This window comes from Mixophyes fleayi, chromosome 5, assembly GCF_038048845.1.
Source record: "Mixophyes fleayi isolate aMixFle1 chromosome 5, aMixFle1.hap1, whole genome shotgun sequence".
Lineage (NCBI taxonomy): Eukaryota > Metazoa > Chordata > Amphibia > Anura > Limnodynastidae > Mixophyes > Mixophyes fleayi.
Genome location: NC_134406.1, coordinates 152879681 through 152905154, shown reverse-complemented (window position 1 = coordinate 152905154; position 25474 = coordinate 152879681). Strand labels below are relative to the sequence as shown.

The 25474-nt window shown below is 37.4% G+C and overlaps 1 protein-coding gene across 1 annotated transcript in view; it reads left to right on the top strand.

The window, feature by feature from the left end:
* The window catches only part of CDH12 (cadherin 12), a 689066-nt gene that overhangs the window by 647464 nt on the left and 16128 nt on the right, over nt 1–25474 (top strand). Inside the window, exons 8-10 of the mRNA XM_075212929.1 lie at nt 1250–1437; nt 3645–3898; nt 14050–14186. Of these exons, the coding sequence (XP_075069030.1) occupies nt 1250–1437; nt 3645–3898; nt 14050–14186 (579 nt within the window). The remainder of the gene's footprint in view (nt 1–1249; nt 1438–3644; nt 3899–14049; nt 14187–25474) is intronic.

The following is a 25474-nucleotide window of genomic DNA, read 5'->3' as shown; positions in this document are numbered from 1 at the left end:
TAATTGTGTCATACAGGTTATTTTGTATAAAATACTAGGCACAGGTGTTTTACTACTAATTATATTTAATGGTGTGAATCTGACGTATATTTTCTGTTCAAACAGCAACAGTTTTCACTGCAAGAGTTCATTATGTAACATTGCTTTTAGGTGAACAATGTGCACACTGAACTATGGCAATCAATCAACAATTTGTTTTTTTAATCTGTGTAATAAAAGTAGCACAGAAAAAAACAAATGGCTGGTTGGCTGCTAGTGTTTAGCACAAAATCTGCACATAATTGTTACTGAATGAGCCCCATTTATTGCTGTGTTTACTGCAGTGGGTTTTTAATTTATGTTTACAAAGCATAACATTTGATGTAGAATAATAATATTTCTGGACGTAATGTCAGATGAAAAGCAATACGTCTCTTTATTATGTGCAGCACGGATGTCTAGTTCATACAAGAATAGACATCCTATTATGAGTATACATATGGTTTATATAGCCCTTGGGCTGGCACTTATCCAAATATATAACAAACAGAAACAAATTCTCTAATGAACAAAGCATGCATTGCTGCAAGATAGTGAGCATATAGTCAGGAATACATAAAAAGAATTGACTTTTAGCACCTACTTAGAAATCCTTCTTGCAGAACATAGGAAAGATGTTAACTATTTCTGAGTACCATATTCAACTAATACATGCAAATGACGGTAAAACATTCTTTAATTCTAAACTTAATCAAATTAAAACTTTGCTAAGTTACGGACCATCTGGGGTTAGAAAGAACAGTTCCCTGTTGAAACTTTTCATGACCAGAGTTCTTTCCTTCTGGCATGAAATTACATCAACAGGGTAATTTAATTATCACAATACCTATAGTCATAAAACAGAAAAGCATATGTTTTACTATTTGCAACATTTTAACCTCTTAAGGGGATACTATCAAACATAAGTTCATTGTGACTTTAGTACACTATAATATGAGGATATTATAAAAAAAAAAAAAAAAAAAAATTTCAACCATCATTTTAGCTTCAGGAATCCATTTTGGCTTTCATTCAGCTTCCAGAATCCATTTTTCACTCACACGTTTTACTATGTGAATTGAAGATTATGTTGTCTTTGCAAAGTTTTGGAACATAGGTAAGTTATGGCCTATATCTGGTAACCCAGTTTAATAGATAAATATTATATTGTACTTAATATATGAAATGAAAGCGTATGCTTAATTTGTCTCTTTTTGCTATATTTTTTCAGGTATTTTTCATTTAAAAGTACCAGAGAGTTCTTCAGTTGGATCACCAATTGGCAGGATACGTGCAGTAGACCCTGACTTTGGAAGAAATGCAGAAATTGAGTATAATATTGTTCCTGGAGATGGTGGAAATCTTTTTGATATCAGAACAGACAACGATACACAGGAAGGGATACTAATCCTAAAAAAGGTATTTATGTAAATCTGAAGGCCAGGGGTGTAATCTTAGCCTGCTCATACAATAGATTATACAGTAAAGCTGCCCATTCCCCCTTTTTGCCCAGACTGACACTTTAAAATATGGAAGTTATTTCTCCTCTAAATTATTTTATGTTCAGCTGTATATCAGCTTATTTGCAAGTACATGCTATGCAATCTGTGTTGTGACAAAATTTATCATCCACATTGTATAAATTAGCTTCTATGCATTGTATATTGAATGATGTCTAACATATTTCAAGGAACAATTGCTACGAGGCAGGTGCACTCATGGATGATACATATACTGAATGACCTTGAGGCGCTGCATTCACAAACATGACACGATCACTTGGGCATGATTGTAATGCAATAATTCACATTTGCCAATTATGTATTTGATGGACATATTTTTCAAGCAAACTGATCTTAAAACACCCAAACAGCAAAGTTCAACTATTGTTTTTTTCTTTTCTTTTCTTCTTTTGTCCACCATTGTTATATCAATATATATATATATATACATTTGCATAGTGATGATAACTCAACAGTCCCACAACAAATAGACTGTATCATATAATTATCATGCTAACAACATTATTTGCATGATAATTTATCATGCAATCATATATTATTTACAATGTCTGTTTTTTGGGTTTTTATAACCTCTTTTATCTTGTCTACAACACACACTTGCTGCCGTAGATGTTTCTATACAAAGCTTTAGAATTCCCCTGTGTTAATGTATTTTTGGCCCCTAACTTTACTCAATAGCACCATGGGCACAGATGTTTAAGTATATCTTAGAAAAAGCTCCTTGTTTAAAGAGAAAGGTTAAACTCACTAATTCACTGATTGATGTTCTAAAAGACCAAAGAGACATGCAAATTTGATATATATACATTGTTTAGAGCCAGCTGCAGAAATCACCTTTGTACCAGAACATTAATGGTCATCTCAGGTTGCAGTTTAAACATGTGACATGATCCCATAATCTGCATAGAATAAAGTAGACAAGATAATGCACAGTTTTGGTGCAGTGTTTGTTTTGCTTCAAAATACTGTATTAAACATCTGTCTCCTATTACCCAATATTTACTAGTAGTAACTTGTATGCATTTCTTCATCAATTAGATATAAAACAACAATTATTTGAAAATAAAGAAACTTATTTTAGAACATGTTTACTCAATTCATAATATTATATTAGTAGTGATTGAGTTTTCCATAAGTGCACCTGTTACAGTGCACCTGCTGAGTTTTCTTAGTGCACCTGCTACATACACATAGTTAAGACCAGGGGCAGGCGGGGGGATACCTGCCCCCTAGTCTAGTCCCATAGTGGGCTACCTTGGGCAAGGTCACTGGGTCACCTGTATTGTTTTTCCTTTAAAATGTTCCTAATAGGCTGCTGAGTCATGTCTTGCCCCAGGGCTAAAATTTGTTAGCCTTACCCTGGTTATGACATCCATTTGGTGAGCTAAATCAAAATGAATAGGAATGCAGCCTGTCATCTGTCATGCCACTGATCCTTAGTCAATTGATTGGCTGCATTCTCCTGAATATTGGATTAACCCACAAAATATATTTCTGTACTGTATGTAAGTAACTACAAAAGTATGGCAGAGCATCAGCTTCACAGTCTTGGAGAACAATAATCTTTCATATTAAAAAAAGCCTTAAAAACAAATATATTTAACTTTATATTTTTTTCTTGTCTCTTGTTACAGTATCAATACTTTTGCTTTGTAATAAACATCTAAAGTATTTACTACTAATGAAATGAACTAAACTGTCAGAAGGCATAATCCCACAAAACCACTAGATGTCACTGTTGGATAAGAAGGACTTTATTTGGTTCTAAAATGTCACTTTTTTTGCCTTCTATAATAAATTCTAGAGAAATACTTCCATGTTCAAATAATTTTTTTATATATTGTTCACCAGATCAGATAATACATTAAAAGAAGGTGTGAAAAGAATTTTAAACCAAAATCATTTTTAAAAAATATGTACAAAACACATTAAAGTACAAGTGTAGTCTTATGGATTGTTTGGAAGTTGTTTGGGAATTAGTTACTTTGCCCTTATGAAACCATTGTGTCAATCATTTTTTATGGTGTTCTTAAACGTATGTACCATATAGAGCAGTAAATATTTTTATAACATATTTTATAACATATTTATGTTGTCTTTAAGCCACTAGATTTTGAAACAAAAAAAGCCTACACATTTAAAGTAGAAGCTTCCAATGTTTATCTGGATCATCATTTCAACTCAGTGGGACCATTTAAAGACACTGCTACTGTAAAAATAAATGTGTTAGATGTTGATGAGCCTCCTGTCTTCAGTAAACCTTTCTACACAATGGAAGTATATGAGGACACTCCTGTTGGAACGATCATAGGCGCTGTCACAGCACAAGACCTAGACATAGGATCCAGCCCTGTTAGGTATAGTATTGATCTTACCTCTCTGTCTGTATGTATTACCCAGTATTGTCTTATTGATGTTTGTTCCCAATTGTAAAGCGCTACGGAATTTGCTGGCACTATATAAATAAATGTTGACGATGATGATGATTTACAATTAATTTATCATTATCAGTCTCTTGATACTCTATTGTGTTCCATCACGTAAGCCAGTGGTTCCCAAACTTTCGCAGTTCGCGGCACCCTTAGAGTCTGCATAATTTTTTTAAGGCACCCCTCCAAAATAATTACTGAGCGGTCCTGTTTTAGAAGTAGTTGGGTCAAAAAATTGTATGTAAGTATTTAGGTCATGACAGAAATGCTTATTTAGTTGTATGCAAAAATGCCCCCTCTGCATCCAGACACTCTGCCCCCACTGCATCCAGACACTCTGCCCTCTCTCACGCTGCCCCCTCTGCCCTCTCTCACGCTGTCCCCCCTCCTCTGCCCTCTGTCACGCTGTCCCCCTCCACTGCCCCTCTCATGCTGTCCTCCTCCTCTGTCACGCTGTCCCAGCTCATCTGCCACGCTGTCCCCCTCCTCTGCCCTCTGTCAAGCTGTCCCCCTCCTCTGCCCTCTGTCACGCTGTCCCCCTCCTCTGCCCTCTGTCACGCTGGCATAATTAAGCCCCACCCCCTGATAAGCAATGACGTTAATTTGACCATTTTCTAGCGGGGAGTGGGGCCACAGTGATGCAATGGTGCTACCATGCCCCCTAATACACCTGTCACATGATCTCCCCTCCGTGATTTCACGGAGGGCAGGTTTCAACAGGCGGCAAGTACATGTAAAGCGCTACGGAATCTGCTGGCGCTATATAAATAAATGTTGATGTTAATGATGTTGATGAATAACCTGACATAGAGAATGATGCAGCAAGGAGGTCAGACTTCTAATATTATTAGCTAGGAGTAAATCCAGCTATAGGGTACAAATTTGCACCTGGACAAACCATGTTGAGATTTTTATTGTATGTAGGAAATATGCTACTTTTGCATATAAAACACAAAAACAGGGCAGCTTTGTATTTACACTGTAGTTTATAGGTGAGCAAGTATGTGCCCCTTCCCAACTCTAAATATGTCCACACACTTTAAATTTCCCACCCACCCATGTAGTGCAACACGGTTTTGCAAAGGTGCAGAATTTAACTTTCCAAATGGATTTATTTACTCCTATCTCAAAATGAGTCCCTTAATACTTAAGCTAGTAGTTCACTATTGCTTTGATGTATTTCACTGTCATTCAATAAGAAAAGAATGTTTGATTTACAGTCATACAGTCAGTTAAAAGGAAACTAGGGAAAGAAGTTGTGATGAAAATCTACTGAGTGTTTGATCTAGATGAGCTTTAATTTACATTGTACCATTACGCAGCTCAATTTCAGAAGTATTCTCTCCATGGCAGTATGACAGTGAACATGCTGGAATTCTGTCTATTAAGATGAACATAGACATAATGGACCAATATCTAAATTACTCTAGAAAAAATATCATCTTAAATTAAATGATGTTACCATTTGTTCAATTCATGTACATTTTAGTTAATTCATTTCTCTCTATTTTAGCTCGACCCGACACTCTACTTATAATGACATTTTACACTGGCACTTTTGAAGTATACACACAAATTTTCCATTAAAGATTAATGGAAATATAGGAACAATAATTACAACAAATTATTTATGTTGTTATAGATCAGTGGAACACATCCTATTTTGATTTTTAAATAGATCAAAACAATGATATAGCTGATTGATATTAAAGAAAATGTCTACTCAATAAAAGGAAAAACAGTTTTGAGCTGCTTTAAAAAATCCTATTTACATATATAAGTTTCTTTCTGTCTTCTCGCCCCCGTTCATCCACAATCTCTACATCAGTCCCAAGGCAGACCCAAGTAATTTCACTTTAATTTTCAGTATTTTGCGAAGCATTTAACCCTTAAGAAAGTGTACCATGGGAAACCATGAAAAACCACAGTGTTCATAAGCACTCAGTTGCTATCATAATGACAGGTTTAAGTGAGGGAGAAGGCTCCTTCTTACACAAGTGTATTTAAACTGTTCCCTTCCATTTGTCACAACAGAAGTGATTGAGCTCTTATGAATTTTGCTGCTAGCAAAGTGTGTGGTTCAAGTGCTACCATGTGACACTACCCTAAGATTTTAATGTTTTGAAGACAGCTGCACCACTATCAAAGCAAAGTAAGGCTAACAAAGGGCAGCTAATTGACCCGAAGACATCTAAGCGCCCAGGTTTAGGTGGAAAAGGAGTTTTGTGCCCGGCATGAGTTAATAATGCAAGGTTTGCTAGTTGCAGTTTTTCAGCCAATCAATCAGTAAGGATTTTGGGGGAATGGCCTGAGCTGGGGAGGTTTTGTAAATATGCATAGGCTGCATTTTTCCTCCTGCCGCTATTAATTTGTAGCAGGTCGTCTACTGTGAGTTTCCTGTGCCGTGAGTGGCATCTAAGTGAATTTTGATTGTCTTCTCAATTTGTTTTAACTTAGTACTTGCTGTTCACTGTCATTTTCTTTTTCTTTTGCCTTCCCTGCCTGATTTCTGTTATTCTATTGCAATCTGTCTTCCCCTTTTCGTATCTTTCTCCTTTTCTCTGTTTTTCCTGTTTGTTTCTGCATCCACCCCCACCCACTTTAGTTTCCACCATTATGTTTAGGCAGAAAAGGAACTGTGCCCACCCCCCATCGCTTCATTGAGGTTCCTGCTGGAGCACTGCACACAGGCCGTGTAACCAGCTCATCATGCCTCCTCACATTCACACAGGCATTGGAAGTGTGTTGCCCCTACCCCAAGTGCAATTTGCAACATCTTCATCCCAATCTGCACAACCCCTCCACTCTGCTTTCTCCTGCAGAGCCATCGCAATTTTTAAGCTGCCTCTCCACCTATCAGATCCTGCTCCTGCAGACCTGCAGCATGTAGGCAGTCAGTCATTCCCTGTTGCTGTCTGATGGTAAGGCTGCCACTGTCTCCATTTTCCTGACCTATGTGCCCCCCTTTTTTTCTGCCCATGTACAGGGTGCCCCCTCTCTGTGGAGTGTAGGCCCTGCTTTGTTTCAGCAGCCTCAGGCTCCCATGTTCTCCTATCAATCCCAACCTGATTCCAGTCATCAAGTCTTTCCATCACACCATTCGACCCTCCTAATGCCCAATTCACATCCTGTCTTCACCCCCTTGGTACACGACTTGGCCCACACCCTCTCATCGCTGGCTCCTCTTGCCCCCACCACACCACAGCCCCTGATCTTCCTTGACCTCCAGCATGTGATACCTATGCACAATGTTCAGTCTTTCGGTCAATCACCCCACTGTTTGTTTCCTGGTTTCTCCTTCACTGACCTGCGGTCCTGTGGGACATTAGAAGTGAGTGATGGTCAGGATTCACACTGGGAGGTTTGTGCACATGTTTTTCATCTGGATTCTGGGGTTTGGACGTCTCTGAGGATTTTTTTGTATGCGGAGGATGTGGACCTGACCAGCCAAGCCGAACGAGCAAAGGTGAGAACTCAAGTCCTGTGAACACTCCAGATCTCAGGACATCCCTAGCTCACTTCAAAAGCCCTGTGACATTTGGGAGATTAATCTGTCCTTATTGACAGCTAAACTCCAAAGGTGGGGGGGTGATAGCTATGTGGAAAAAGGTTTAAAATCGTCTACTTTAGACATCACAGTGTGAATTTCCATGAGGGGGTCTATCAAGACTGAAATATCCCATATTTCTCAATTGTGTTCCCTCACACACACCAAGTCTTAACTAATAAGTAGTGACTCTGGTTTTATTTCCTGTTTTATATTCTGAAACTCACTTGTGCAACTTATTGTATGTCTTGTCATTAACATTTTTGTAACTAAGCCTTGGAAACATTTTTCAGATTACAATGCATTTAATCTGGCATATTCTCCGTGATTCTTTGTGAACTTACGAAGCCCAGGGAGTCTGATGCTACATGTGTATGTGAATTAAGTGTGATACATTAATAACTGATTTTGGTGAAGTTAATAAATCATTTGTGCTTGTCAGAAAAGGTGTATTCATTGATAAGTAACTAAGGTGACGTCAGTCACAGTCAGCGGTTCAGATTGCAGTATCTGGGACAGGCTGGGCATTCGTGACAGAGGGGCTGTAACACTCTCCCTTGAGGAGTTATGGGGCCTTTTCATGAGGGACCCAGTTACTGAGTGAAATGAGGGATAGTGGATCTCTGCTGACTAGAACTGTCAGAGTACATTTTTTGATTGCCACAAGTTGGTGGAGGAATGGCTGGTAGTTGATTGGTCATGCTTTTTATTCGCCAGCACTTTAATTAATTTATTTTCAATAAATTTTGTGACCTTTATTCACCAAACAAATCTCACATCTCTTTATTTCTTAAGTAAAATAACTCTAGATAAGAGCATTTATTTAACAGTTAATGTTAAATCAACTGCTAGGTGACTTAAAAATTTGGAAATGGGAGGGAGATAAACTATATGGACAAAAGTATTTGGCCACACCTGTTAATTATTGAATTGAGGTGTTTCAATAAGACCCATTGCCAGGGGTGAATAAAATCAAGCATCTAGCTATGCAGTCTCCATTTGCAAACATTTGTGATACAAAATGTGTCATTCTGAAGAGCTCAGTGACTTCAAGCGTGGTACTGTGAAAGGACGCCACCTTTGCAATTAGACGGTTCATGAAACTTCTTCCCTGCTGGATATTCCACGATCAACTGTAAATGATATCATTAGAAAGTGAAAGCATTTGGAAACAACAGCAACTGGGCCACAAAGCAGAAGACCACGTAAAATCACAGGGCGGGGTCAATGACTGCTAAGGCACATGTTATGTAAAAGTCGCGAGCACTGTACTGATTGCAGAGCTGAAGAGTTCTGAACTTCCACTGACAATAATGTAAGCACAAAAAACTATGCGACGGGACCTTAATGCAATGAGTTTCCATTGCCGAGCATCTGCATGCAAGCCTCACATCACCAAGACCATTGCCAAGCGTAAGATGGAGTGGTGTAAAGCACAACAATACTGGACAGTGGAGCAGTGAAAACGTGTTCTGTAGAGTGCCGAATCATGCTTTTTTTATTTGGCAGTCAGATGGGTGAGTCTTGGTTTGGCGGATGCCTGGAGAACGTTACCTGTCTGATTACATTGTGCCAACTGTGGAGTTTGGTGGAGGAGGGATAATGGTATGGGGTTGTTTTTCAGGGTTTGGGCTAGGTCCCTTATCTCCAGTGAAGGACAATCTTAATGTTTCAGCATACCAAGTCATTTTGGACAATGCTATGCTTCCAACTTCCAACTTGACTGGCCGACACAGAGCCCTGACCTCAACCCCATCGAAAACCTTTGGGATGAACTGGAACGGATATGGCGAGCTAGGCCTTCTTGGCCAACATCAGTGCCTGACTTCATAATACTCTATAGAATGGATGGGCACAAATTCCCACAGAAACACTCCAACAATTTTGTGATAAGCCTTCCGAAGAGTGGAAGCTATGAGCGATGCAAAAGGGGACCAACTCCATATTAAATTAATATTTTGGACTTCATTTTTAAATGTAATAAATATTCTCTAAAATCTCCCTAAAAGTTATTTGCAAAATTGTAAATTGCACCCCCGCATTAAGGTGTCTATAATCCACTCATACATAGCTGCACAACCTATGTTTTTGGAACTGCCCCGCATTAAAAATGTAGTCTGTACTTTTTCTGTTTATCTCTGGTGGCCATGGGCATGCTGGAACTTGCAGTTCCACAACATTGTTTAATGATTTTTGGGCAATACACTATTGGTCTTGCACCTACTGCCCAAGGGCTCATGGGAAGAGCCCCAGCACTGTTCAATACGGGAATTATTTTCCAATGGGAGGACACTGATATTCCTAGAGAATTCCACCAGGTGCTTATCGGGATAGGTTTGGATTGTATTTATGATAGGAAAATCCCAACCTGCGGATCTCCCTGTTGTAATGTAAACAGCTCAGCCTGGCAAAGCCTGGTGCTTGTTGGCACTTTTGAGCCCACAGTCATTTGCCTCTACTTTTACTGCATCCAGACCAGGCAATGTTGATGGCGCTGGTTACTTATAATAGGAGGAGGGGGGGATATTTTTTATTATTTAGTGTACTAATGTTGGAGAGACTTACCTCCTTAGTATAAACATTTTCACCACAAGGCAACAGAAAAATTGATTACAAAAGAACAATAGATTGCAAAACTTACTTTTGCCAACTGGGAGATATGATTTATTTTGGTGGAATTCCCTTTATATTATAGGAAAAAAAAATGTGTATAATGCAAATAAGGCAACATGAACAATTGACTCATTAAAAGACAAGGGGGTAAATTTATCAAGCTGTGGGTTTGAAAAAGTGGAGATATTGCCTATTGCAAAAAAATCTGATGTAGCTGTCATTTTCTAGAATGTACTAAATAAATGATAACTGGAATCTGATTGGTCGCTATAGGTGACATTTTCACACTTTCAAATCCGCAGCTTGATAAATTTATCCCCAGGTGTAAATGATAAAAATACATTGTAAATAAACTGCATTTTCCAAATAATTTATTTGTATTGGCATTTTTGATGCCTTGCAACCTCCAGAATTGCTTTCCTTTGGGATGCAGACAAGATTGGATCAAACATCATGTTTCACACTCCTATCTGCCATGTTAGCTCCAACAAGCATGAACAAATGCCTATGTGGACCTAACCATTCTGAGGTTAGTACACTTGAGGTGGCTGCCTGATAATCACAAACACATTAAGAGTACTGTATGTTAAAGTAATGTTTTCATCTTACAACTTAAGGGCAAATACCAATTAGATGATAATGGTTATTTAACTATGTAATATGTCTCTAGAACAGCTTTAATTTAAGAAATGTGGAGGTGATTGAATGACTAAAACAAAATCAATTTACTTTTTTTAGATATCTATAATAAACAACAAGTTGCAATTAAATAGATCTAACTGGGTAAATGAATGCATGTGATATTTAGCATAAAATAAGAAATGCAAAGTACATTGCATCATAGCATGTAGTTCACACCTGGATTCAATTAATAATGATTATGCATCACAGTGATGGTCACCTACAGAGAACCTTTAATTAAAGTTTAAATTAAATCTATGTTTGTTGGTTTGGAAAATTACAGAGTAGAAACACACAGAAGAGTCTAGTAAAAATAGAGTTATAAGTAACCATGCTTACTGTAGCTTGAAAGTGACCATATGGTTAAAATATATTGAGTCAGTGGAAAACCTTTTAGTTTTCTCTATGTCCATCACTGCATCTCATTTAAAATTCTAAGTTGCAGAACAAAATCTGCTTTCAGTAATCTGGGAGTGTAGAGACATACAAAATTACACTTAAACCACAGGAACACACCTGTTCTTACAATCTTTACATTATACAGAGCAACAAGTTTATACCTTGCAATACCATGTTAGCACACAAATAAGTGCACAGTTGAGTAAAGCCACAAGACTGGGATTTTACAAGACAATACATGCCAATTTTGCACCACTCTTATTCTTTGGTTTGTAAATCAACCTCACTGTGAATATTCTTTCTGAGAGGTAAGATTGACACATGCTAAATGTAATAAAAATAAAAACAAATTATAATAGTATTTTCACATATCATTTGTAATTTTCAGAATTGTCATTGTTAGTTTACTTCAAATAAGCCTCTCTTCAAGGAGACTGAATTTGTGGCTTATCTAACTACTTTTCCCCAGGGATTATTAGCTTTTCTCTATTGATAGAAATAGTTGTTGTATCAAAAAATAAACCTGTTGGGGGTCTTGAAACCAGAATTATGTGTTGTTGGTCCCTTGCTTCGCTTCTATGTGACTGAGAAAGTTATTCTGTGATCTGCAGTTCATAAGAGACTATTCCCAAGGATTTCTCATTTTTCAGTGAGCTTAACATTTTCCTAATCAGTGACCAATCACAAAACCACTGGGGAAATTTAAACTCTGCAGCATCCAGTTTCCTTTGCTTTACTATTGTGTTTTTTTTACCTGTAATATCATCTTGCTTATTCTACTTTGTCATACTTGTTACATGGAGACCAAACTGGCTTATGCTTGACTATGTCTCTGCTCAATTTTCCATGTACTGACTTTTGCTTTTTTAACTATGCTTCACTGACCTCGGCTTGCTTTTGATTTTTCCCTCTCTAGTAATTGGACTCCTCCTCTGATACCAGATATGTTACAGCTAGTGATCTTAATTTACTTCACTAATGCAGGTTTACTATTAACTGGATCAACAGGTAGCTCTTATTTATGCCAATAATGCAGTGAATGGCTAGGGTGGACTTTTGAAAAGCAACCAGTGAGATTTCAACCAATTAAGTTTTTTCTCATTCCATTATCAGTATAAAAGGCCATTAAGCATTTTAACTTGATGCTGTAAAAAAAGATTTTTAGATTTTATTATGTGGATTCAATTGTTCTCTCAAATTAGTGTCTAACAAACATAGGCATTGTTGGGCAAATTCACTGTGTGGAAAATTCACCTACTGTAAGTGTGTGCTCAGTTAGTGACAGAATCAAATGTTTTTGTGTGATTAAACGGGTAAGAGAAAAAAAATATTTTGACTTTGAATGTGGTATTTTAGTAGGTGCCATATACACAATTGAATCAGACTTATCCAAATGAACCCTATGATTCAAAATATAACTTTTTTCCTGCAATTTAGAAATATATTTGTGATTTTAAAAAATGTGGTAGACTCAACATTTTCTTTGTCTGCCTAAGTCTAGCACATGGTGATATATATAATACACACAGTTTTATATTGTTCCTCTGGAAAGCTTTTAGTAAAACATAAGGAACTATAGCTCCCACTTCATTACATTATTATGTGACATATTCTCTTACCTTACTGCACCTGGCCACACCCATAAACATGTCCTACCCAGCCCCAAATAATAGGTTGGTTGGTCAGTGGTTAGCACTTCTGCCTCACAGCGCTGAGGTCATGAGTTTGATTCACAACCATGGCCTTATCTGTGTGGAATTTGTATGTTCCCCATGTGTTTGCATGTGTTTCCTCTGGGTGCTCCAGTTTCCTCCTACACTCCAAAAAACATACTGTTAGGTTAACTGGCTAATGACAAAATTAACACTAATGGAATTCAGATTGTAAGCTCCAATGGAGCATAAACTGATGTGAATGACAAATATTTTTTGTACAGCATGGCAAAATTGGTGGTGCTATATAAATAAATGGTATGATGATGATAAAGAGCATAATAAAACAACACACACTCCATGAAATTGTCCTAACCTGGCTTGAAAAATGGTCAGCACACTGATATATGCTCTTTCCCCGTCGGCTTCGTCTATACGTCAGATCCCTGCACAGTGATTGCTCATGACAGGGGCGCACACAGGGGGTTTCTGTTTCCCCAGAAACCCCTCCCCTCCGTGAACGAACGGGCAAAAAATAGCATGTATTTAAACATGCTAAACATTGCCCCTACACAGCACAGTATAATAATAATAACATAATTAGAAGTATATTTAAGTATATCTGTACATAGTTTCTTACAAATTGTAATGATTTAAATTTAAAAAAAAAATCATAAACTACCCTCAGATGACTTGTAGTTTTGTGGCCAAGAACTTGATTTATGGCAAAGCAATTGAGAAATATTTTAATAATGTTTCAAACAAACAGTAAATTAAATATATCCTTTAAGAATATGAAATATGAATGTTATGGCATTAATAATGTTCATTTGATGAACTTGTGACTATTTCTCTCTTTTTAAAATTGTTCTCATAAACTGTATTTTAAGATACAATTTCATTTAAAACACTGTTTCAAAACAATGTTTCTTTAGCTTCTTTTAGATTGCATTCACAAACAGATTCAAGCCTCACAAAACATTGTCATCTACAGACACTTGAAATTTATCAAAATGTTTTTCTCATTTCTACTAACCAAGGAATAATGAACAAAGTTGCATGTCATAAAATGTTGTCATGATCAACATTGGTGTAAATGCATACATAAAGGGAAAGTGTAACGCACAAACACACATATATCTCTTTTTAACATTGTGTTGTATTTTTATTCTTTTTGTTTAACATAGATACACTATTGATGCAAGAAGCGATATTGACAACAATTTTGCTGTTGATGCAATTGAAGGAACCATCGCAACAAATGAGTTACTTGATCGAGAGAGCTCTGCACAAATTAATATATCAATAATCGCAAGTAAAATTAGTAAGTATTGTGACAATAATTCTTGGAAATAAATTGATGTGTGTAAAAAAAAATCTTACTAGACATTTGTAATTAGACAGATTTTCAGATTGCTTTGACATAATAAACTGCCAATGAACAAATAAATTTAAAGGAAAACTTTCAACACGATTTCTCATGTATTACATAGAAATAAAATATAGTACTATATATAGTATAGAACAATGTTAAAGATACAATATGTATAATCAAAGAATGTAAAATCATATACTGATGTCAATGTTGCCCAAGTAGCATTACTGTACCAAAAACACAAGGGTAAGAATCATCTTTACAGCCTGGGCACTGAGGACAACAAATATGCTGTAAAATAATAATTGCATAATTACATAATATATATATAGAAATTTTAATATGTTACATTTACTTTGACTTGTTTATAATATCAGGTTTCAAAAATGTTGAGATTATATCTGTGTAGTGAAATCTCCTGATTGTGGCACAAACCAAGTGCTACCACCCCAGCAATACAGTCCCATATTTCTAGCATAATTCTGGAATGGATACAATGTTTGTATGGCTAGGCATCACTATGCGTTAATTAGCAATATGCTTAGTCATTTGTCTCTTCTGTAATTAATTATATTGAAACTTACAATAATTTTACATTAAATGCTTACAAGCTTCTACACCTAATAAACCACACAATTGCAGTCATTTGTAGTATATAATATATGTGTATAACACCACCATCTTATAAAGTGTTTTCAGAGGAGAATATTGAAACATGCACATAAACTCTGGCTGCATTGGAGCTTACAGTGTAAATTCCCTAACACATACAAACACACACACAAAACACACACCCACACAAATACACTAGGTTCTAATTTATCAGAATCTTATTAACCTACGAGTATGTTTTTGGACTGTGTGAGGAAACCAAAACACCCACGCGTGCACAGGAACAACATATCAACTCCACACAGATTGTGCCTTGGTTGGAATCAAATTCATAATGCTGTGTAATAAAAGTCATAGCTAATAAGCACACAACAAAAATGTTTTAGTCACATAAACATTGTATAAGCAAGCTAGAAATTAGCTATTTGTCTATACCTTTGACTAATAATAGTTATTGTAATAATAATATTGTAATAATTTGATATATTATATTACTTTATAAATATTATTTTACACTTTATACTTTCTTTGCACTTTCACCTAAATATGAGGTTAAGGATAACACATCTAAGTTGATAAGTTTATTGTTACATTTTAAATTGTACTGACAGTTATTTAGTAATGACATTCAAGTTGTCCTTTAGATCATGTTTTTCAAATATAATAAATTATCTTCTATGAGAGCCATTTGCAGGTACAATAACATTATCGTAAACATTCTCATTTCGTGCAACATCTAACAAACATAGACTGTTTTGGCTAATGTTGAAAGGCTTCCTTGCCTGTGCATCTTGTATTGCTGCAAGGCATCTGTGACTGACATTAAATGCTATTTCATCACATTTGTTTTGGAAAACTAACTATTCAGTTTCTAGTGAACTTTAGAACTTGTTTTACAATGAGAGCAATGTTACATTTAAGTGATGCTTGATACAAATTTTACTTGACAAAAGAATGTAATCCTTGTAAAAATACAGCTGAAAGGCAATTCTAACGCAACACTTCCAACTAAATATTAATGTAGTGTTTTGCCTCCGGATGAAGATATTATTGCATATGTCAGAAGTTTTAGTGTGGATTACCAAGTGTTTTACTGACACACTTTCTCTTTACAAACCATAGTTGACAGTCGCAGACTGAAATTATTTTCATAGTTATAAAATATTCATGATTATGACAGATGGGATGCACTATTTATGCAATGTTAGATGTCTGTGGAGGTATTTGTCATTTGATTCATAACAGAATCATATTTAAGGAAAGGAAACAAAACACAGACATAGTAAACTGAAGGCTCCTGCAGGCAGTTTTCTTTGTCTGTATGATAGCACAGTGATATGCTGGTTTGCTGGTTCTGTCAAAATTGATCACTTACCATATACTAGCCTCCTCAGCCAATATCTTTCATATTCTCTTGCACAGTATGTCACAAATAAAAAGTGTATCACAAATAAAAGCGATAGCAGGCCATTTAGTATATTGTAATACACTTTTTTTTAAAAAATATGGCTCACAATGTAGTTTCTTTTGAATAAAGCCATACAAATGTTGTGCACAATATTAAGACAAATATGATTAAGGTTATTATTTAAACACATAGGAGGAAATTAAGTACAATGAGAGTTGCCTAGCATATAATTTTTACACACCGAACGTAGGGGGCGCTATTCCAGGAACCGCAATGAGCCTGGAAAAAGGGCTCGATTACATTAATTTTTGTTTGCACTTGCAGCAACTTCTGTTTAAATGAATTACCCCCATATTTATCATGAATTATATTTGTTTTTTAAGAATAGAAGCAGGACAATAACCGTATATACCAATTTTAAAAAAATGCACTTAAAGTACCAATAAATTCATTTGAGAATCAAATGCAAAAGAATTAAAAACCCATTTGGCAACGATAGGAAAAAAAAAGATAAAAACAAAAAAATATCAAAAGTATAAATTAGAACACAATCCTCATTTGTAAGTTTCAATAAATACATAAAAGAGATGCAAAATGGCAGATTGCAAAAAAAAGAGCAAGATTAATGCCAATTATTTTTTAGGTATTTCAATAGTAAAAGGCAGGGACAAACATGTGTGAGGAAGCTTATAAATATTTTCATTCCTCTGTGCATATAAAGAAAAAAAAGAGTTGATTTGTTGTGTATTGATGTAACTGGCACCATACCAAGCATACCATTGCCGCTGACAAAAACCTTGGTCCAAAAACATTAAAAAAAAAACAAACTCTTGCACCAGATGGCTCACAATTGTGAGCCATCAGAGAGCTTAGCTCAGTTATTTCTAAATCATTATTTCTAATTTTTTAAGACTCTCTATAGGCTGGTATCATACACATGAAATGATGAAAAGCCAATATTTAAATATTGCAAAAGTGTTTGACACAGGCTCTTACTGTATTAGTTAAAGATTATTCATCTAGAAAATACTACTTGTACCTGGGTAGCAAAAAGAATAAAAGACTTCTCCTGAGTGTAGTTACCAGTAATTTATACTCTAACTGGACTAAGATTATAAGTGGTGTACTCTTGTTTTCTGTCTTGTTTGTTTGCACAATTTCTAATTGTTTTGATCATGAAGAAGGCAAAGCAAAACCCTTTGCAAGACTGTTGCCAATTTGTGAAGTAATTTAACCTCACATAGGAAAGGAAATGTGTGTGACTGGTATAATGTCAATCAGATGAATTTCTTGGATTAGTCACTCTCCAGCTAAGGATGCAATTTCTTAGCAGAAAGACATATAATTCATTTTTAAATCCTATATCTAGTTTACAGGCTAACCACCCTTACAGTGAAGAACCCATTCGTATGGTGATGTTCACACAATCCTACTTAAATTCATTGTCCCAATGTCATCTTCATGCTTCATAGTACAAAGAGTTCTATTTAAATATTTATACTGACATTTGTTATCACGTCCAAAGTGCCTTTATCTAAAGCTATTACATTTTTTCTAGCCTCTGTCTTATTATTTAATCTTTGATATTGCCCACCTGTAGTAAGATGCTTGGTATTCAAGTTATGGTATAACTAGGGAATTAAACAATGATACAACTATGTTTGCATGACCAGCATTTATTCCTCTCTTTTTGTATCCCAAGAATGTGCAGCCATCGCTTTGCACTGATTTCTACTTTACTAATACTGTTAACTCCATTTCAATCTCAGACATCCTAAATGATATCCCATTTAATGTGCCAGTAGAGTAATTATTCTAATGGCCTAAGGAAAAGGTTCTAAATCTGTTTTAATACAGAACCCTAAAAAAGTGACAGAATCTACAGATAAACCCCTAACTCTGCATATGCAACCCCCTCTAAAGCTGGGCTACAAATTTCTGGTACCTTAAGTTAAACATATACACGTTAGTAGTAGGTAGAAATAATAAGTAACAAATAAAAGTGGAGAAATAGATGCTTACCCTAGCGAGGCATAGAACTTTCCAAAAGCAGTTTGGCGACAAGACATCAGGGGTGGTACTAAGAATCTAGTGAAGCAGTGGTGGATTGTCCCCATGGTGGAATGGTTAATGTTGAATGTCGCCATGAGAATTTTAACTAGTACATACAAATTTAGGACTGCCAATACATTTTGGCCGCCAATTACCATTTTCATTTCGCAGAACAGCTGACACATCTTTGCAGAATCTTGGGGCGTAATAGAAACACCGGCCTAAGATAATGACCTTTTATTTTTTACATTGAACTTTGTCTGCTATTTTGCAGAGTTTGGCATTTTGTTTACACTTTTCTGCAGCAACTATCCTACTGCATTTTAATAGCCGTACATAGCTTACTGTCCTCAGCAGTTATATAAACCTTCATTTCTGTGCCATCTACAAAGTCAATAATAAGAAAAGGATAGGGCTCATTACTAATCAATTTAGTACACCATTAATAATTGTCACGTATAGAGGTGGACCCACTATGCCACTAACAATTGATGCGATCAAAACCCGGGGCAAGGAGCCTAATGTACACATGGGAGTATATTTACTAAACTGCAGGTTTGAAAAAATGGAGATGTTGCCTATAGCAACCAATCAGATTCTAGGGGGTAAATGTATCAAGCTGAGAGTTTTCTGGCGGGTTTTAAAAGTGGAGATGTTGCCTATAGCAACCAATCAGATTCTAGCTTTCATTTTGTAGAATGTACTAAATAAATGATAGCTAGAATCTGATTGGTTTTTCAATCCCGCCGGAAAACTCTCAGCTTGATACATTTACCCCCAGGTGTCATTTTGCAGACTGCACTAAATAAATGAAAGCTAGAATCTGATTGGTTGCTATAGGCAACATTTCCACTTTTCCAAACCCACAGTTTAGTAAATCTAGCCCATGGTCTTTTAACTGAAACTAACAAAAAACAGGGAATTCAGGAATACTGCAGGTCATGGTCCCCAGGCTAATCTCCCCCTGCTGACAAACAGGAAAATGGTACATATAGGCTGAGGTCAGGGAAAGGCAGCAGTAGTGCAAAAAAGGATTTCCAAGCCAAGTAATCTAAAATGTTTGAAAAACAAGCTGGTTTAGTACACACAATTCAGAATAAAGTAGGAGAAGGTTAGGCAACAATAAGAATATAACCTGTTGCTCACGCACTAGTCAAGAGGCCAAATAACCCTAACTCTGATGACATCATAGACATGCATCGAAACATGTAAGCAATGTATAGCCTAATCATATGCAAAACACTGTGCTTGCAACTAGGTATGAGTGTAGATCTTTGGGAACAAAGTGTCTGCAGCAGTTGCAAAAGTAAGATCCAGTTTGAAACTCACCGTCTTAGAAAAAAACAACTATATTGCTTTGGCATTACTGTTTCCACATTGAAGCATGTTAACACTATATTATCAAACTGTTTATACAATATATTTTTTAATTACACTGATGTCAATCTATAATTTCTCTGTTCTATATTTTTTTCCCTTTTACCACATCTTATAATTGACAATCTTGTTACACTGGCCTATTTATGAGAGAGTCCATAAATAATTACTGAACATTGTCCTTTAGCACATATGGATTAATGCAATCTGGGTCTGATGCTTTATCTACTTTAGTTTTAGTTTTGTTTAGATATAACTGTACCTTCTCCTTTGTTAGACCGGTATCCTTTCTTTGTGTGCACAGTTTATTTTTACACAACATATTCAATAACATATTTTTCACCATTGTGAATATAGACAAAAGATCAAATTGGCACTTCAGAAATCCTCTCTCACTTTTTCACCTTTATTATTCTTTGATTACATTTAGTGGTTCAATAAAATTACTTTATTGATTTATTTTACTGGTTATGTACTTTAAAATGTTTTGGCATTATCTATCTTTAATAACCTACTTTTCAGTTTCACTCCTTGCACACCCTATTTCCTTTATACATACATTGTTAGATTCCTTGGATTAGCATATATATATAGAGACAGCATTATCACAAGATAGCAATGAATGCTATCTTTGACAGTAATTACAAAATTCACTGGACTTTTCCCAGGGAACGATCCATATATAAGTCTACCATACCAGAATCCCTGCACAAATGTAATTGAAACAAACTAACACAAAGGCAGGGAATTCGCTCACACATCACCACAATGGTGTGGAAATTTTCTAAACAAAACCACAAAGCACACGGAGTATGCTTGATAATGAAAGGTAAGGGAAATATTATATACATTGCATATCTATATCTATATATCTATCTATCTATATATATATATATATATATATATATATATATATATATATATATATATATGTAGAGAGAGAGAGAGGGATATAGATATATATATATATATATATATATATATATATATATATGTATATATATATATATATATATATAGATATATATATATATATATATATATATATAGAACAAAGATATACAGTGTGCTTAAAGACAATTCTGTTATAACACCTAAACGTAGTAAAAAACATGGAGTAACTAAATAATGTCCGTGTCAAATAGTCTCTCATCAATAATGATCCCACGAACGATATCAGCACTAGCAGTCACTAGGCTGCGCGTCTTACCCTTTGCTAACCCGATCTCCACGGGTCAATCAATTCCTAAAATGTCAAACAGATGGGGGCGCTTCCATAGTGCATTATCCAAGTAAAAGTATTTATTAAAAACAGAATATACACGTACCAGATGTAAAAATTAGTCAAGCATTGAACTGACAATCAGATGGCTCCCACATCAGTGAGCTTCGTAGGAAACCAGGATCCAAAACCACCTCTGTGCGTTTCATCTATGCAGACTTCGTCAGGAGGGGTGGATCCACACCCAAATAAAATACCTTTTATAGGGTTATACAAATTTGATTACAGCTGAGTATCCTTAGCCACTGTGAAACACGCCAAAGCACATTAAAGAAATTATAAAAATGGGCAGTGATGCACAAATAAACAATTAGCATATGTCAAATACATTAAAAACGCAGTTAATAGAACAAGTTTACAAACATATTATGAAATACATATCAGCATTTACAATTATAAAAACATCGGGCGAACCACAAATATACAGGCTAGAGGAAAGGTGTGATTTCACAACCCTCATTTAACCCGTTGGGGGAAAAGGTATTTAAGGTATAAATCCAAAAGGTTTCTCGTTGAGAAAATTTTAGTAGTCGATCTCCTCCCCTAATATTTATATATATATATATATATATATATGTCACGAGCCATGGCGGTACTCACAGCCGCCGCGGCTCGCTTCTGGCCCCCTCTGGCGTCCCAGCCGTCACCTTGACGACTGGGGCGTCACTTCCGGATCCTGGCCGACCATTGCCAAGGCAACGGTCAGAAGCTTTGTGCCCTGCGCTGCGTCCCGGCAACGGAGGAAGCCGGGCGCGCATGCGCACAAGTTAAACTAACCTGTGGCTTGATTTAACAAGCCTGTGGGCTGATTAATGCTTGGTACATTAATCATGCAGGGGGCTGTGTGTGATTCAGAGCTAGCCTCTGATTGGTGGCCACTAGTATTTAAGGCAGTGAGGTCTGCAGCCTCATGGCCGGTTATAGCTTCTGCTCTCCAGTCTGCTGACCTGCTTGTTCCCGTTCCTGTCTTCCTGAACCTCTACTGATTTCCAGTGTATGACCCTTGGCTTTGAATTGGACTTCGCTTGTGTATCCTGTGACCCTGATCTCTGGCCTGTTTACCGTTTCTGCTATCTGCTGGTGACCCCTGACCTCGGCTTGTTTACTGGTACTGTTGTCTGCTGCCGGCCCTTGACCTCTGCGTGGACCTCAATCCGCTTGCCTGGGTTCTCCCCAGCCGGTACAAACTTCACGACCATCTGTCAGTCTGCAGCCCAGTCTGTCCCCACCATCAGAGGCTCCAGTGAACACCTGATTGGCAGAGTAGATTCCGGGTTGTGTTGTGCCGGCTGGAGGGGTTCCTAACAATATATATATATAGATAGATAAATATATGGATATATTTATGTATGTTCAATTAATTGCACATAAATTCCTATCCAAACCAGACTGGAAACCAGCACTCCATATAATAATAAATGTTATTATTGTTTTTCAAGTTCAAAATTAAACTGTTCCATTATACCATCCATAGCAGCAAGTCAACAGAAGACAATTCAGCTGCCCAAATAAAGACAATTCATTATGCTGAACATATATTGCAATATGTGGAACTAACATTCCCTGTTTTTAATATAGAAAAGTAGTTACAGCAGCATTGGTTGTGTATTTGAAGAGTATCCATGGGTTTTGTGTATATATATATATATATATATATATATATATATATATATATATATATATTTTGTTACAAAAAGAGGCATTTAGCTGGTAATATGCAGAGAAAGCAGGGAAGTAGAGTAAAACATTGGCACAGTTATGTACCTAGGTGGAGATTAAACCAGGTAAAAGCATATGTGTAGTTTAAAATTGGTTTACTTACATGATTTAAAAGCTGCTTCCTCTCAGCAAACAGACAGGGTGGGTCTGATAGTCTAAACAGAGCCAGGGATGGGCGTTTCCTTTAAAAGAGAAGGTGGGTGTGTCACCTGTCCATCAAGCTAGGCCTGTGGGAGGAGTGTCAGGTATAAAACCCTGCTTGTTTCATTGTTCAGGGAGATCAATGCTGGGCTAGCTGGCTGATCTGGACAGAGAGCTGGACTATGTATAGTAAGCGTTGAGTGTCTCCATAATTGCTGTGCAAGTATACGGTGTCAAAACATTATTACCATCCTGACAATAAAGAACCATAAAAAGGAAGAAGTTGTACGCGTGTGCTTCTGCAGTAGCGGGCTCTTGCCACAAGTGGTGTCAGGGTCAGGATGCTCCGGGAAGCAAGTTTCCGCTACCCAACCCGCGCAGACATCAACATGGAGGAAGTACTGAGAACCCGTGTGAATGTGGCTTCTGCGCAGCAACAGCAGCAAGCTCAGATGCTACAAGTCGCCGAGGCACAGGTGGAAAACACAAGGCTCTTAAGAGAAGAGTTAAGCCAGGTGAGGCATGACAGAAATGAACCACCTGGTCCTGTTCTCCAGAAAATGTCACCAGCTGATGACGTAGAAGCATATCTGGGGTCTTTCGAGAGACTTGCAAAAAGGGCAAAATGGCCTCCTAAAGATTGGGCTGAGAGACTGGCGCCATATCTGACTGGTAAAGCTTAGCGAGCTTATATGGATCTAGATGAGGAACGGGCCTCTGATTATCTGTGTCTAAAGTCTGAGATATTGGCTCGCATTGGAGTTTCCGGGCCAGGCCGATCCCAGCGCTATCACCAATGGCGCTATGATAAAGAAAAACCGGTCAGAGCGCAAGTGGCTGAGCTTTCTAAAATTTTAAAGAAATGGCTGCAGCCTGAGGAGAATTCGCCTTCTCGGATTATTGAAGTTCTGGCAATAGATCACTGCATCCGGGGGCTGAACCGCGATTTGCAAAGGTGGGTTCTGCAATCAGACCCACAAACTTATGAAGAGCTTGCCACCGTTGTAGAAAGGTTTTGTGCACTACAGCAAATGACTAAAGAACCTGCATTTGTGCCAAAGCCGCTGCCACGCCAAAAGCCAGGTTTGACAATCCTTGCCACAGGGCCCAATGACAAAACTGCTACGAACAGAGGGCCAGGTTCAAAGCTGTTTAATCTGAAGTGTTTTGAATGTGATGAGCCAGGCCACTTTAAGGCAGAGTGTCCTAAACTACAGGAACCCATGGACTGTTCTGTAGCACATAATGGACCTGCATTTCCAAGCTATTTTACCATGAGTCCCACATCAGGAAGTCCTTGATTGTTCCGGGTGACTTTGCTAATCAACCAAAACCTTGTTCTGGCCTTGGTTGACTCAGGGAGTGAACTCTCATTGGTTACCAGCTCTGCTTTACCCGAAACCATAACTTCTCGGTTGCCCAAAGTGAAAGTTCTTTGCGTACATTGCACAACAGAGGAGTATGAAAGAACAATACTACCAGTCACACTCAAAGACAAAACTGTTATGGTGGTATCTGCCATAGCACCTAAACTCCCATATCCACTCATGTTGGGGCGAGACTTCCCACTGTTTAATGATGTCCTCGGTGAGCGGATCCGGCCGGACATGCCGGCAACTGATGCAACGGTCGAAAGCCCGGTCTTAAAGGAACCGCCTAAGAATCCACAACATCTGGACATCGATCTTTGGGAACCGCCAAACTAAAATGCCATCCTGGGAGTCACAGCAGGAGTTCCACAAAAGCATCCAACTGTGGGGAAACATGGACAGTCCAAACTAGCATTGGTCGGTGATGTCGCAGATGAGCCCACCCCGCCTGCCAGTGAGGACTGGTCCGCAATACCAATTTTGTTTCCTTTGCAGGACTTTTCTCGAGACTAACTTAATGATGCCACTTTGGAACATGCCTTTAAAAGTGTGACTGAGGTAAATGGGCTAGCGAAAGCCGCCCAGCCTGCAGAAGGCATACCATATTTTATTGTTAAAAATAATTTCCCGTATAGAGTTGCTAATGTACAGGTGGGAAAAGTAGAACAATTAATGGTTCCTCAGGTCCATGTAACCCTAGTGTTAAAAGCAGCACATACACATGTCTGTGATGGACACCTAGGGGAGGATAAAACACTGGAACGAGTTCTGCTTAGGTTTTACTGGCCCGGTGTACACATGGCAGTAAAAAAGTATTGCCAGTCCTGTCCCATTTGTCAGAGAACCTGTCCCAAACCCATGTACAGGGCACCTCTCATTCCAATACCAATAGTACAAGTTCCCTTTGAACGGATAGCTATGGACTTTGTGGGGCCCCTGGAAAAATCCGCACATGGGCACCAATATATACTAGTGGTGCTTGACTATGCAACCAGGTATCCAGAGGCAATTCCCCTACGGAACATAAAGTCCAGCACCATAGCTAAAGAACTTGTATTGATGTTTACACACTTGGGAATACCCAAAGAAATTCTCACAGACCAGGGTACTCCATTCATGTCTAAACTGACGAAGGACATGTGCCAGTTGCTAGAGGTTACGGCGATTCACACCTCTGTATACCATCCACAAACAGATGGCTTGGTGGAACGCTTTAACCGCATATTAAAGCACATGCTCAGGAAAGCAGTGGCTCAAGAGAAAAAAGATTGGGACA